This window comes from Python bivittatus, unplaced genomic scaffold, assembly GCF_059951505.1.
Source record: "Python bivittatus isolate LINGU-HERP-01145 unplaced genomic scaffold, Pbiv_v1 ctg000220_np1212, whole genome shotgun sequence".
NCBI classification, from domain to species: domain Eukaryota; kingdom Metazoa; phylum Chordata; class Lepidosauria; order Squamata; family Pythonidae; genus Python; species Python bivittatus.
In genome coordinates this window covers 17,805,369-17,819,025 of record NW_028277048.1, presented here as the reverse complement: position 1 = coordinate 17,819,025, position 13,657 = coordinate 17,805,369, and the positions used below count along the sequence as shown (strand labels likewise).

The 13,657-nt window shown below is 39.3% G+C and overlaps 1 protein-coding gene across 4 annotated transcripts in view; it reads right to left on the bottom strand.

Annotated features, from left to right (window-relative positions):
* Window positions 1-6,067: 6,067 nt before the first annotated feature.
* Window positions 6,068-13,657, bottom strand: part of CBX5 (chromobox 5) — a 45,100-nt gene continuing 37,510 nt past the window's right edge. For 3 of the 4 annotated variants that reach the window (XM_088138009.1, XM_088138008.1, XM_088138007.1), the window contains exon 5: window positions 6,068-11,875. In XM_088138009.1, coding sequence (XP_087994135.1) covers window positions 11,725-11,875 — 151 coding nt within the window. In that variant the 3' untranslated portion in view covers window positions 6,068-11,724. The remainder of the gene's footprint in view (window positions 11,876-13,657) is intronic. The other variant, XR_015795676.1, reaches the window with a different exon arrangement.

Genomic DNA, 13,657 nt, shown 5'->3' with positions numbered 1-13,657 from the left:
GTACCCCTCTTTTCATTTCTGATACATGTCGCTTTTTCTCTTTAACATTTTAGACAGCTCTACTTGTATCCACACTGGCCTCTTTAGATATCTCTCATTTTTCCTTCTTATAGAAATTGTTTGTGACTGTGCCTTCAGTTATTTCATTTCATAGGATTTCTCATCCTTCCTGGACACTTTTCTCCTTCAAGGTTTCAGGCTCTTGGATCCAACATTCTTTTCCTTGGAGACCATCAAGATCCCCTCCTCTGAAGTTCAGTATGTGGATCTGGCTCTTCTCACTTCCTTCTCCCCTGGATATCACACATTCAAGGATAATATGATCACTTTTTCCTAAGGTAACAGTCACCTTCATTTCCTCAACCAGTTCCTCCTGGTTGGGGAAGATTCGGACCAGGATAGCAGACCCCTTCCCCTATTTCTTTCTTCCATTTTTGACAGATGAAATTGTCAGGAAGAGAGGACAAAAATTGGTGGGACCTCTGACTCTTCTAGAGATAATGGAATTGAAATTAATGCTATGAACCCAAGTATCCAAGAAAAAAGTGATGAAGTTATAAGTGCTATCAGGATGTTCAAAAATTATAAGGCTGGAGCAGTAGATGGAATAATTAAAGAAACTAAAGGATATGGATGCGTTTTGCCTATAGAGTGGCTGTATGACTTGCTTAATGAAGACTGTACTGTGATGTTTGAAAGAATGCCATTATTATTCCTCTATAGTAAGGGAAAGGTAGCAAGAGTGAATGCAGAAACTGCAGGGGATGAGTTTATTAAATGTTTGATAGAAAAGGTACAAGTTGTATCAATGAGCAAAATGTGGGAAGAGCAGTGAAGATTATGCCAGGCAAGCTCTGAGTTTTGCTCAGCTCTGTTTTGCAATAAAAGCAAGTTTATTGTATATTGACTCAGAGAAATTGTATAATACCCTTGGATTATAGAATATCGTGCATGAATAAGGAGTTGAAATTTGTTTGCTGAGTGCAGTAAGAGCAGAATATGATAGGAATAAGCCATGTGCAAAAGATAAATAGAATGCTTAACTAGTGGTTTAACATTGAGCAGGGAGTAAGAGAACAATATGTGATATATCCTTGTTTGTTTAATGTATTGATGAATATGTAAGAATGTTCATCATGGGCATATGTACATACTTATGTATGCAGATTATATTTTTGTCTGAGAATTTGAAAGATTTACAGTGAATGTTAGGTAGATTGCATGATATCAAAGGAATATGGATTTGAACATTAATGTACAGAATGCTGAAGGAAGTTGTGTTTGAAAGAGGAATGGAGTGAATGATTGAAGTTACACATGGCAAAAAAAAAAAACACCCCAGAGTAAATAAATTAATTTGTGAACCCTGATAGAATGTTTACTAAAGACAGGGAAATTTTAAAATATGCAAATGCTGGTAGAAAGGTAATGGATAATATGTGGTCTATTGCAAGGAGGGAATGCTTGTTGAAAGAAGTGGAAGTGCTCTGTGTAAAAGAGCATACCTCTGCCCACTTTGTTAGATGAATGTGTAAGTTAGATAGATCAGGGGAAACAAAAGTGAATGCAATGGGAATGGGGTGTATGTTGTAAGACAAGAAGCTATAGGATCAAGAATGAATGTTTGATAAATGCATATAGATGGAGTACCAAAATAACTGACCAGTACAAGAGAAGTATATTGAGATTGTTTGATCTTAGAGGGAGAATGAATGAGGATCGAATCACAAAGCAAATATATGAAGGAAGAGTTAATGGGTTGAGAAGAAGACTGAGAAAGTCAAGAATATTGTGGCTGGATGGATGTAGTGAAAAGAAGGATGGTTTGCAAGGACAGAAAGTTATGGAGATATATAATTAATACCGTTGATGTAAACTAAATTCTTGTTATATTTCCTTTTCTCAACTCCTGTAATTTCTTTAGCTGGCTACTTCTTACTCTATTTCTGTACTTTCCATAATGTTTCTTACTCTGAAAAGGAATAGTATGATGGGGAAGTAGGTAGGTGAGTATGCTGCAATTCTCACAATGCCCAGATTCTTGACTAAAATTCTTTCTTTTTGCTGTGCTTGCAAAAACCCACAGACTAATGATGAAGAGCCATGCTCTTTGTTTTAGCTTGCATAGCTGTTCATTAGCCTCCTAGAGATTATTTCTGCCATGAATAGGGAGTATTCCACCCTCCAATGAAGGTCACATCCTCTCCAGGGAAATTTGAGATGTGTGTATATGTAATATCCCAGACTTTTTATACATATGTATATGCTCAAATGCTATCATCCACCATCCATCTAGTCTTCAAAAAACAAAATTCCACACTGGCACTATGAGAATCCTTTTTTTAAAAAACCAAATTGTCATGTTGGGAAAGAGACTACAGTATTTGTAGGAGGGCACGCTTCACACAATGAGTTTTAATGACCCCCTGGCACACTTTCCTAGCTTTGGGCATTCTCCCACAAATTACAAAATTTTCATGAGATTGCAAGCAAGATCATTGAATTTTTCTGCAATCTTATAGGAAGCCACTAAAATCTTGACAGGATTTGACATATATATATATTGACATATATATATACAGGCCAGGGCAGCTGTCATCTGAGTGTCAGATTTCTTACTCATTCTATGCTATTGGGAAGCCCAGCAATCACTGTATTCCTGGTCAAACAATATAAGGATTTTGGAGAAGAATTATCTTTGAAAATCTGGAATTCTACTGGTGCCAAATGCAATAACATGGCTGCTGTTATTCTAGGCAGCAAGAACATATAACAATGACTTGGTTTCAGTTGCATTTCCAGGCCCAATTCAAAGGACTGGTTTTGACTTATATAGTGGGGGAGTTATAAGAAGGGGCGCCTATACCAGAGGCCTTATTCCTTAGACCTCCTTTAAAGTAAGTTAAATAGGGACAAAGCCTTCACAGAAATGCCCCCTACCATGCAGAACTCCCTTTTGTGAGAGTCAGAACTATCCTTACGTATCATCAGCATGCAAGTCTTTTGGAATATTCTTTGTGATGCAAGTTAATCTTTAGTATCCTGCCTCACCTTTCTCTTCGTTGGTATTTTACACATAAGTAAGCAGTTCTTTCTCTTCCATCACTCTACAGGGGGAGATACATGCAATGCCTTCTTCCCTGAAGAGAATTCCTAACATCCCATCCCATCCCATCCCATCCCATCCCATCCCATCCCATCCCATCCCACTCAGAAGTAGACCAGACTACACAGAGAAGGAATCTTGATTCTTAATGGCTGAAAGCTGCTACTTTGCTTTGAGAGTATTCCCTGGTCTTCATCAGTTTTTCTCCTTCTGTATAAAAAGTTGTGATCTGTTCCCACCCCTGGATGCTGCACTGACAGGGACTACTGCAGAGGAGGGAAGGAGAGCGTTGAACCTAAGAAGCTCGTACAAGAAAGGGAAGAGATACACCAACTGGTGTTTCAAGCTCCGTTCATTGGTAGGTTATACATTGATACTGCTGCTACCCAACAATCAGAAAAGGATGACTCTGCACAAAACCTAAAATGGTAGGTGGGTAGTCCACTCAGAAAACTGCTTCCACAGAACTGCAGTCCTCAGCTATCGCCCTCCAGATGTATTGACCTGCAAATCTAACAATTATTCCCAGCCAGGATGATGGAGACCACATTGGCTATAGATGGATGTTACAGCTCAGAATATCTGGAGGGCCCTTGGTTGAGAAAGGCAATCACAGAGGGAGGAAAAGGGAAGGGAGGATTAAAAGTAATGAAAGGTGGAATTAAAACTAAGTCTCAGGTCCAGAAAAACTAAAAGTCACTGGCACCTATACTATGGCAGTTGTACAGCCGCACATTCGGTAGGGTAAGCAGCTAAATTTTGCTAACTTCACTGCTACGCTTTAGGGTCAAATTCTCTACGTCAAGACTACCTTCCAAATCTAAACAGCAACAAAACATATTAAACATAACCATATTCAGACAATATTGAAGGGTTTAAAAAAGGGAAGAGTGAATAAAAGACAACAGCCTGTACTGAAAAGTAACCATTTATTAGAACTGATACAAGAAATATGAAAGAGCAGAGATGAGGAATACAGGGCATAGGAGAGAGGTTTGTTTGTAACATGTCAAGTCGTACAACAAATAGCTCATTTTAAAAATTATTTTCACACTTTAAAAAACAGCATAACCTACATTAGCTTAGAATCAGAAAGTTTGGCTAAAATGTTACCCCAAAAGAGGTCTAACACACATGCACAGACACACTGTTAGCCAAAAGTTCAACAATCTGTTGTGGAGGGCAGGATGTTGCTGGGGTTGGGAGAAGAAGAGTTGACACATCATTTTTTTCTTTTTCATCAGGAGTCTAATACTGATCATAGGGAACCTGGATATATTTCACTTCTGTAACCAGCACCAGGGGCATTAGACCTCCAAGGCCCTTTCACATGTTCTACGCACATGACACAAACGGGTTTGTGTTTTCACCGGGATCCAAATATGTGTCCATGAATCTTCCACACTGTTTGCTGCAAGCAAAGCCTGCAGTTTTGACATGCCTTTGCAAATGATTCAAACTGTTGTAGGAAGAACTGTGGCATCAACCCAGAGTGAACAATTCATGCAGTCTTATCAGCCAGAGATAGTTGGATCCAGACAGGCAGAAAGCTTGGTCAACAGCAGAGCAGTTCCTTAAGCCAGCTGTTTTCATTTCTCAGAAGGAAAGAAATGGGGGTGTTTGCTTTTGAAGCAGTGAAGTGAGGTATTATCTCAGATGTCTCTCATGCAGTTCAAATTTACGACTAGAGAATTGCACAGAAAAGGTTCCCAGTGAATTGTGCCCTTTGTTCCTTGGAAATGCTAATCTAAGATCAAAGTTGTCCCCAAAATAGAGGGAGGGAGGGAGGGAAAGGAAGAAAGGAAGAAAAAACGAACCATGGGCCAAAACGGAACCAATTTTGTCATATGGCTAAATACCAAATTACATAAACTATAGTTTTGGCCAAAATTACAGTTAGTAGGTCATGTGTCACAAAGGAAAGGCAGCAGTGGCATAGAGGATCTGAGATAATTCAAATTGTGCTGGCTGGTTGATTTCTCTCCTCTTCCTCCTCCCACTGGTGGGAGGAGACAAGAGTCATTACAGCCCATACAGCCAAGAAGATTTAAATGCCACCCGGGTAAAAATTAAATTGTTAATCAAAAATTAATGAGTTTAATTAACACAAAATTAATTCTCTTTGTATTTTAATCCATGCTTAGGTGACTGAGGATAACAATTCATTTTTGATAGCCTCTTAAGAAAGGGTTGCATCAGAAAACTGCACCTGCATATTTAAAGTCTTACCATAAACTTAATTTCTGATGAATTCAGAGAGTAGTAGTATTCAGTTTAAAATGTGCAAATATTTAAACAGACACACACAATGACAAACCTTTAGTGAAAGCCAAGATTCAAACCTCCCAACCCATCACACACGTACACCCCATTCCCTACAACCTCCAAATATAAGAAGACGCAAGAAAGCTGACACCAAAATGCTTTTTTTTTTTTTTTTTTGCCATTGAAACATTTAGACCAGGAGCCAAAGAGTGAGGAGGTGGGATCAATTTAGAAGCCACCTAAATGCAGCATGAATGGCTTAGAAATCCTGGAAATTTAGAATCAGCTGGCTAGTTCTACTACACTAAGAAAGACAAACTTACAGGATCTTCAGCTAAAGGGTGGAAACTTTTTTTTCTTTTAAAAAAACCCAATCTGGGCATCCTTTGTTGGTGGCTTAAAAAACCTTTAAAAAAAGAGCCTTTGAACAGGGTTAAACCATATCACACCATAGGTCACATTGTGGAAGTTACTAAAAGCTGTTACTGTACTTACATTTCTGCCAGTAGAGAAGGCTAGGATTTTAGCATCTCAGCTCTAGCAGCTAAAACAGTCCTTCAAGTGTCCAGATGCCCAATTTTTGATTCATTTAAGTTTGGCAAAGAACTCTAGGAACCTTCAGACTTTTATAAAATTTGCCAAACTGTGAAGGGCCCTGTGTGCTACTTTATATTAATGGTGCATCCAAAATAAAAATTTAAATTGTGGGGGTGGGGGTGGAAGAAGGCTAAGATTGTATTCTAGTTATTCTAATTATTCTCCCCACATGGCAACATATCAGTCACATGCATGCATTCACGAGGCTGTACAAGAGTAGATATTTAAAACACACGTGCACAAGTCCATCTCAAAATCATAGCACAAATACTTGCAGAGGAAGAGAAGTGCCAGTGGTTTTTTTTTTTTTTTTTTTTACTAAGGGCAGTTTTAAGCAACATATGCCCTTGGACAACGGCATTATCGCTATCTATTAACTTCCTGAAATGCCTTTCTTTTTAGCCAGACCCACAAGTGCTTGCAATCAGAGAAGTCTTCCTTATGAACTCTTTATAAGAACTTCTATTAGCAGCTGCTCATGAAGAAGATAGCTTTTAGGCTGGTACATGTACATACAGGAGTAGGAAAGAGAGGTGCACTTCAAGGCTTTCTTAAGCTTCCTCTCCTATGCATTTCAGAATAAAGTGAGAAATCAGTGGGACAGCAGGACTTTAATACCTAAAGGCTATCAGAGTTAGCTCCTCGATGCCGTTAGTGAAATGTCTCTTATTTAGCCTGTGATTCAACTTGATTCTGGCTTGCACTTTGCTGGTGTGCTAGAAAGGTGTGGACTGGAAAGCTAATAGTTGGTAACAGCGGAGACTTTCTCCATCTTAGGCTTGGCTGCAGGGCTGCAGCACAGAAAAGAATGTTTCCAGTGACAGACTACAGACCATCCAGAGCACTTGCCTTGCTCCAGACTCAACACTCCTCTTACTTCTTTGCCCACTTTCACAAATTCCAGACAATGCAGAGAGAAAAACTGAGGCATAGGTGAAATCCCCAGGAGTGACTTAGAGCAGTGTTCCTCAACCTTGGCCACTTTCAGATGTGTGGACTCCAACTCCCAGGAGTTGCTGGCTGGGGAATTCTGGGAGTTGGAGTCCACACATCCGAAAGCGGCCAAGGTTGAGGAACACCTTGGTTGACTTAGAGCACCTGGAATCTTCCTGCCATCATCCTGCCAATGTAACAATAATGAGGACAGGCCTTAAATCACCTCAGTGATGGCTGAGTCTGGCTGCATGCTGCTGTAAATCGCAGGTGGGCATCGGCCAGTGCTTGAGGGGAAGAGAAAGAAACCACAGCTAAGGGTGTACAGCCTCTGAAGGGGACATAAGGCTCTGAGGCAAGTATGCCACTCTCTTGCTGACTCTCAGCACTGCCTTTTCAGAAATCTGGTATTTTTTTCTGGCTTTAACACTATGTTTTCCTCACCCCTCCTACTAAGTAGCCGATAGCCGAGGACACCATTTTTTTCCCCCTCAGAAGCTAACGGAGTCATTGTTCCCACCTGAGCTAATAGCCTAACAAACAGGACATCAAGGGCATTCAAAAAAAATGCCTCCTTTATCCCTGAACTTCACAGGAATTTTTCTAGAGCCCTCACTCTCAGTGAGGCACAAGAGATGGTGGTAGTTTGTCCCTCTCTTCCAACTCCTTGCAGATACTTGTCTGTTTATGGAGGCAAATGGTCTTCCTTTCCTTTCCTCTCCTCATTCTTCCATCTCCACCCAGTTTGGTTTACCACTTTTTCCTTCTCTTCCCAGTGTAACTCCCCTTCCCTTCCTCCCATTGCCATTCTGTTTTTCTTTGTGGTTTTGCTGAAAGGAAATGGGCTCTCGTGAATGTATGTATCCTGTTTGCATAAGAATGCTGGGTTTGTATTACACAGAAATCATTTAGTTTTATAAATGGGTGCCTTGTTTTACAGGCAATTAATTTTGATCATTAGTTATTAATTCAATTTTTTATTTATTTTTTGTCCTGGCCTTGTCCTTGTTGGAGGGCGGGTTCTGGTCAATGTATGTGTCACATAAACACATCTATGTGGGGTGGGGAAAACCTTTAGGATTGGTTTCCGCTGGAGTTGGCAATTTTAGATAGGGAGGTGGTAAGTTGCACAAACTGGATATTGAACAGGCAGTTGTATTTTTTCTGTTCTTCCTGTTCTTGAAGGGGTTAGCTTAAATTCAGAATAGCCTTCCTTTCAGGAAGATGTGGAGTACCGAGGGGTCTTTATGTGCTGCTTCATTTCAAACAGATGGCTATTAGTAAATTGTGATCTCTACTGTTTTTATCCTTCACGGTAGCCATACGATACACAATAACTTGACCTCTCCAGCAGTCATAACTAGAGAATTCCAAGGGTGTGGGGCAGGATAACTAGTTTTCTGTGAAGAAGTATAATGGATGAAAGGAAAGGGACTTTTTCTCCTTTGAGACAGTCACATGCAAAAAGCAGAACCTGAGGCTCTTCTTGACTCAAAAAACCTCAAGTAATTATTTATTCAGCGTGTAAATGGTACAAATTACATGCAAACATACTGTTAAATCCATATAGCTTCCGAAATCCTGTTTTGCAACTGCTATCCTCTTCCAGCTCATGTGGTTAAGGGAGGGATGAATGAAAACACCCTCACACTGAAGAACTAATGCAGTCAAGAGTTAAAAAAAAAGTTCAGTGGGATTCAAGAGCAGTAGCTGGCTATTAACCAAATCCAGGCAGCTATGCTTCTGTCTATATATGACAGCTTTCAAGTGGAATCAGAAGTGCAAAGCTAAAGTCCAGTCTATAATCTAGTCTGAACTTTCACATATCTCTTGTTCAACACTTTTGAAAATGACTGTGCCAAGTAATTTCTAGAAGAGAAACATCACATCTCTACTAATTGATGTTCTTTTGCATCAGTGCATTTCGTTCAACAGAATCCGCTTTGAAGTAAATTCTTAAAGCGTCACCCATCTCCATTAAGGAAGCAAACGGTGAAAATCTATTCAGTCCCAAAACAATATGCTGGGCAAAGCCATAGAGGCTGCATACCCTAAAGGCAAACCTGCCTCAAAACCACTGAAAGATGGACTGGTTGCAAAATAGGTTCTTAAACTACATACAAGGAATGATATGATCCAATCAAATTAGGATATGCATTTTTCATAAATGTTTTTTTTATCTCTATATGGTTGACATAAGTACACTTAACAATTGAATCAAAGGAAATCCACCAAAACAAAAATGCCACCAAATTATTCTGGTGCCGGGCATTTAGCAAAATATAAGAAGACCTAATGACGTATGACTCACTAGTTGTGCCACAAATGCAATTCACATCATGCTACTTCAAACCATGCCCAGTTGCAATTCCTGATAGATTAGCAGGGTACAGAATACATAAATGGAAGGATGGCAACCCATTTCATCTGCCTGCTAAAGAAAAGGAAAGAAATTCAACAATACAGAAATGAAATAGTGGCAGGATTTTCTGACTGAGCATTGGTGGGAACATCTCTCCCTGCTATAAAAAACAATATGAACATTGCTAAGGGAGCAGAGGCAAAAGAGGTTAAATCCCAGACTCTGAAATAAATGTAAGGACCAGTGAACATTTTAAAGTGTAAGTAACCTGTACCATTTCAATAATGATCCAAGCTCCTACCAAATCTTACTAGCATGGATGACCCTTTTGTTGTGAGGTATCCAGAAATTCAGGTAGTTGGAAATTGGCACTTTTCAAAGCTGATGCAGCAAAGTGAGTATGTAGCAGTGGAACATGAAGATGAAAATGAATTCCCAACCATGCTACACAATGCAGGCATTCCATATGAAATAAAACATGCATGGACTTTGTCATGAGAAAGGGATCTAACAAGGTGAATTCCATCACTTGCTTTCTGTTACCCTGTCCTGCAACCAAAGAACAAGAAGGAAGCCACTGCTGAAATAGCATTTGTAATGATCAGCATTCTAAGTGAGGGACAGGCAAAGTGTGACCCTCCAGATATTCTTGGACTCCAATTCCCATCCACCCTAGCCAGCACACCCAATGATGAAGGATGATTGGATTTGCAGTCCAACAATATCCTTATTCTGTAACATGGTATTATTTTATTGTTACATTACTAATAGATACATTTTAACTGTCAACCGTATAGAATAAAAATGCCAGTCTGGGACAACTTTTGCATTTTCTGAGCTGTTCTAGATATGTAGCCAGTGGCCTATCAGCCAGCTATGTTCAGCTGGTAGTTTCCTCTGAAAATATATCTGAAGTAAATGTTTCTTCCGGAAATAACAGATTTACATACTAATATGAAACAGCACAGAGGAAGTCTGTAAAGAAACAACTAAGAGCCCAGAAACAAATCAAATTAGAATTTTGGAACCACAATTCTGGGTCTTTATAAAAAAGAAAAAAAGAAGGAATTACAGTATAACAGAAAGATTCCAAGTATGACACTGTTTGGCTGAACTACTTACCTACATAACACACAGGCCCTATTTGTGCAACATGAATGACCCAGTTCTTTTTAAGCCAGTTAATTCACATTGGCACACTCAGGGCACATGATCCCAGATGACACAGGCATTCAGTGACAATGTGTTTAGTCCTTGCAGGAGGCATCACTTCCTTCCTTACTTCCTGCTGTCCCTTCCACCCCCAGGAAAGTAAATTTAAAATAGAGTTGCCACAATACAATTAAGGTTGGGGTCATTGCAGATTCATGGACTTACACACCCCAACTGTACCTGCTCATTTTTCTCACCCCCCCCCGAGTACATTGAATGAAAAATCAATAGGACTATAGAAATGGAATGTCCACAGAAGCCCCATTTTTATGGGGATTCTCTAGGATTACATTTTGATCACAGTTGCTAAAAGGGGGAGTTAATTCTCTAGTAAGTAGTCTGCACAAAGGGGGGGGGGATTTGTTGCCAGAGGAAGTTATAGGCCAATTAACTCAGTTTTGGAGTACATACAACATAATTAGATACCCCCATGACCTAGTTAAACGTGTCATGCAAACAGCACCACTGATAAAGAAAGGTAAGAGACGAAGGAAAGGAAAGGAAAGGAAAGGAAAGGAAAGGAAAGGAAAGGAAAGGAAAGGAAAGGAAAGGAAAGGAAAGGAAAGGAAAGGAAAGGAATAGGACTAAATCTCTTTGTATAAAAGGACAGGTTGAAAAGAGGAATGCTATCCTTGCCAACTAATTAACTTCTATTTGTTCTCCAAAAGGTACCTGTTCTGACCTGCAGTTAGAAAATTAGGGTGAAAATGGCTATCTAGCATCTTTGAATGCAATTCAAGCAACCTGTTAGCAATTCTGAAATAAACTAGAAAAAGCCCTGCCCCCATCCCCCAAGATCTGGCTTGACTGTGATTTGGGTGACCTAAGAATCCAAAGACTGTGCTAGGTCAGTTGGGTCTGTCCTGAATTCAGGGAGCTCCTGCCACTTTTAAGTCAGTAACAATGACAGTTAACAATTCTCTACAAACAACATGATGAAATAGAAGAGATGCAGAACTAAACAGCCAGGCAGGAAAAAAGGCCTGGAAACTCTGAAGGAGCTTTAAAAACAAGAACCATTATTGTTATTAATTATGAGATGAGGTGACAGAAGAACACACACTGCACGTCAATCTCTTGGAGGGAAACTGAACGTGACTCACACCATTTATGTTATGACTAAACCAACCAATATCAACGTTTCTCCTGTCGAGCACAGTAATAAGCACATTTCCATGGATGCATTTGGGCAAAGGGGAAGGGAGGGTGGATATGTACAATTATGGACGGACAGAGAACCCCAGCCACTTTAGCTTTTCACTGCTTCCCGCTCTTTGTTTTCAGCATCTTCTGGGTATGCATGCCAGGTCAGTCTCTCTTCATAAAATGCTATCACAATTTGAGGGCACTTCACATTGGCTTCTTTTGCTAGAACCAGATCAGCCTCATCCGTGTCTTTCCTGAAGAGATAAACAAAAGCAGGACTGATCACTAGCTGGTTAAGCAAAAACATTCCATCCAACAGGTTGTACTATAAGAATAAACAAGATTTTAGGCACATTTTATAATGGAAAACAACAACAAAACAGCACAACCAGAGGAGGCAGGAGTATACACCTGAAATGCCAATTAACTTGGGATTATGATGGGAGGCAGGTATTGCAAAGTTTTTGACATCCACTGATTCTATGTATTTTTAGTGTACATTTATTGCATATAATACTATTTGTATGTTTCAGTGTGAATATGCTACTGCTTTAATCAGCAACTGCTATTCCTGGACAATTTGTTTGAGGGATACTGCCAGCAGTTTCTTTTGTTCCAGCTACTTCTGAGTGTTAGCTGGTAACTGGAGGACCCTGCTGGTATCTCCTGTGGGATCCAATTTTTTGAAACGGCTGGGCCTAATACTACAGAAAGTTTACTGGTGTTGTAATTGCTACTAACATTCAAAAAGAAATTTCATTGCTCCCTCTGCTGCTGTAATCGATAAAGTGGATAGATGTATTTTTTCCGCAATTCTCCTCATCTACGAAATGACTAAATTGCAAAAGGAAACAAGTCTTTCAAAGGGGAAGAAAAACATAGGGAGACACCTCCTCTTTAATTTTTTCCAGGAGCTTTGCATTTTCAAGTATGCCAACATTAAATCAAACTATCAAAAACTATTTTTTAAAAATCTGTTCACTAACATTATGCCCTTGATTAACTAAGCTGAAGGTTTTAGTTAATGACAAATTATTTTTAGTGCAAGTACTTATAAGAGTTGAAGGCAGCAAGCAAGCCTCTTCTTGAGAGGCATGCCCAATTTCCAGAGGTATTATCTTAAAAGAGGCACACATCTTCAGAACCTTTCAATTTTGCTTCAGAATTATTTTTATCTATTTATAATCAATCAATTGAAAGGCATATGGTTAATTAATTAAGCGTCCTCATTTGGATGACTGCCCAGTTTCAGAAGAGATCTCACAATTCAAGGACAGAAAAGTACACCAAATGTTTACAATGCAGCACCCCCTAAAATTGTTCCTCAGATTCCTGAATTTCATTTTCTTTATATATGCATTTGGCAGAACTTGAATGTTGTCTTTCTGCAAATGTGCATTTTCCTATTCTTTACAGAACACGTTTTAAAGATGTATTTTATATTTTAAAATCTTAATGCAAAGTCATATGACAGATGAAAAAAGTCCTATAGACAAATGATGAACTGCAAAAACATCAAGCAAACCAAATAGATCAGTAAAATATAAGCTTGCCTTAAATATAAGGACAGGAATAGGCAATAGCAAGAATAAATATAAGGTACTTCGTGGGGATAGTTGAGTGCATTATAAAAAGAAAACTATGAAAGGTGTCTCTTGAATAACCATCCAAACACATTTTCTATGTTTTGTCCCAAGTTTAAGAATTTTGGGGGAATGTATACCAATTTTTATGCTTCAGAAAAAGTAATTACAGAAGCTGATGACATGGAATAAATTCATAATGCAGACCAGATCCCCTCCATCTGCCCTGGACTATAGCTTCCACCATCCCCTGCCAATATGGCCACTGGAGAGCACAGCTAGGTAGCACCTGGATGAGGAATTCTAATACAGAAAAGCATCAGTTGGTTTATTAGCTTTGTCTGTTGTTCAGCTCCACCCACAACTGACCTACCTGCTTACCTAACTACCAGATAAAGAATAGTAGTACTGCAGCAAACTTTAATTAATTAATGGATGCACTTAACTAAAGAT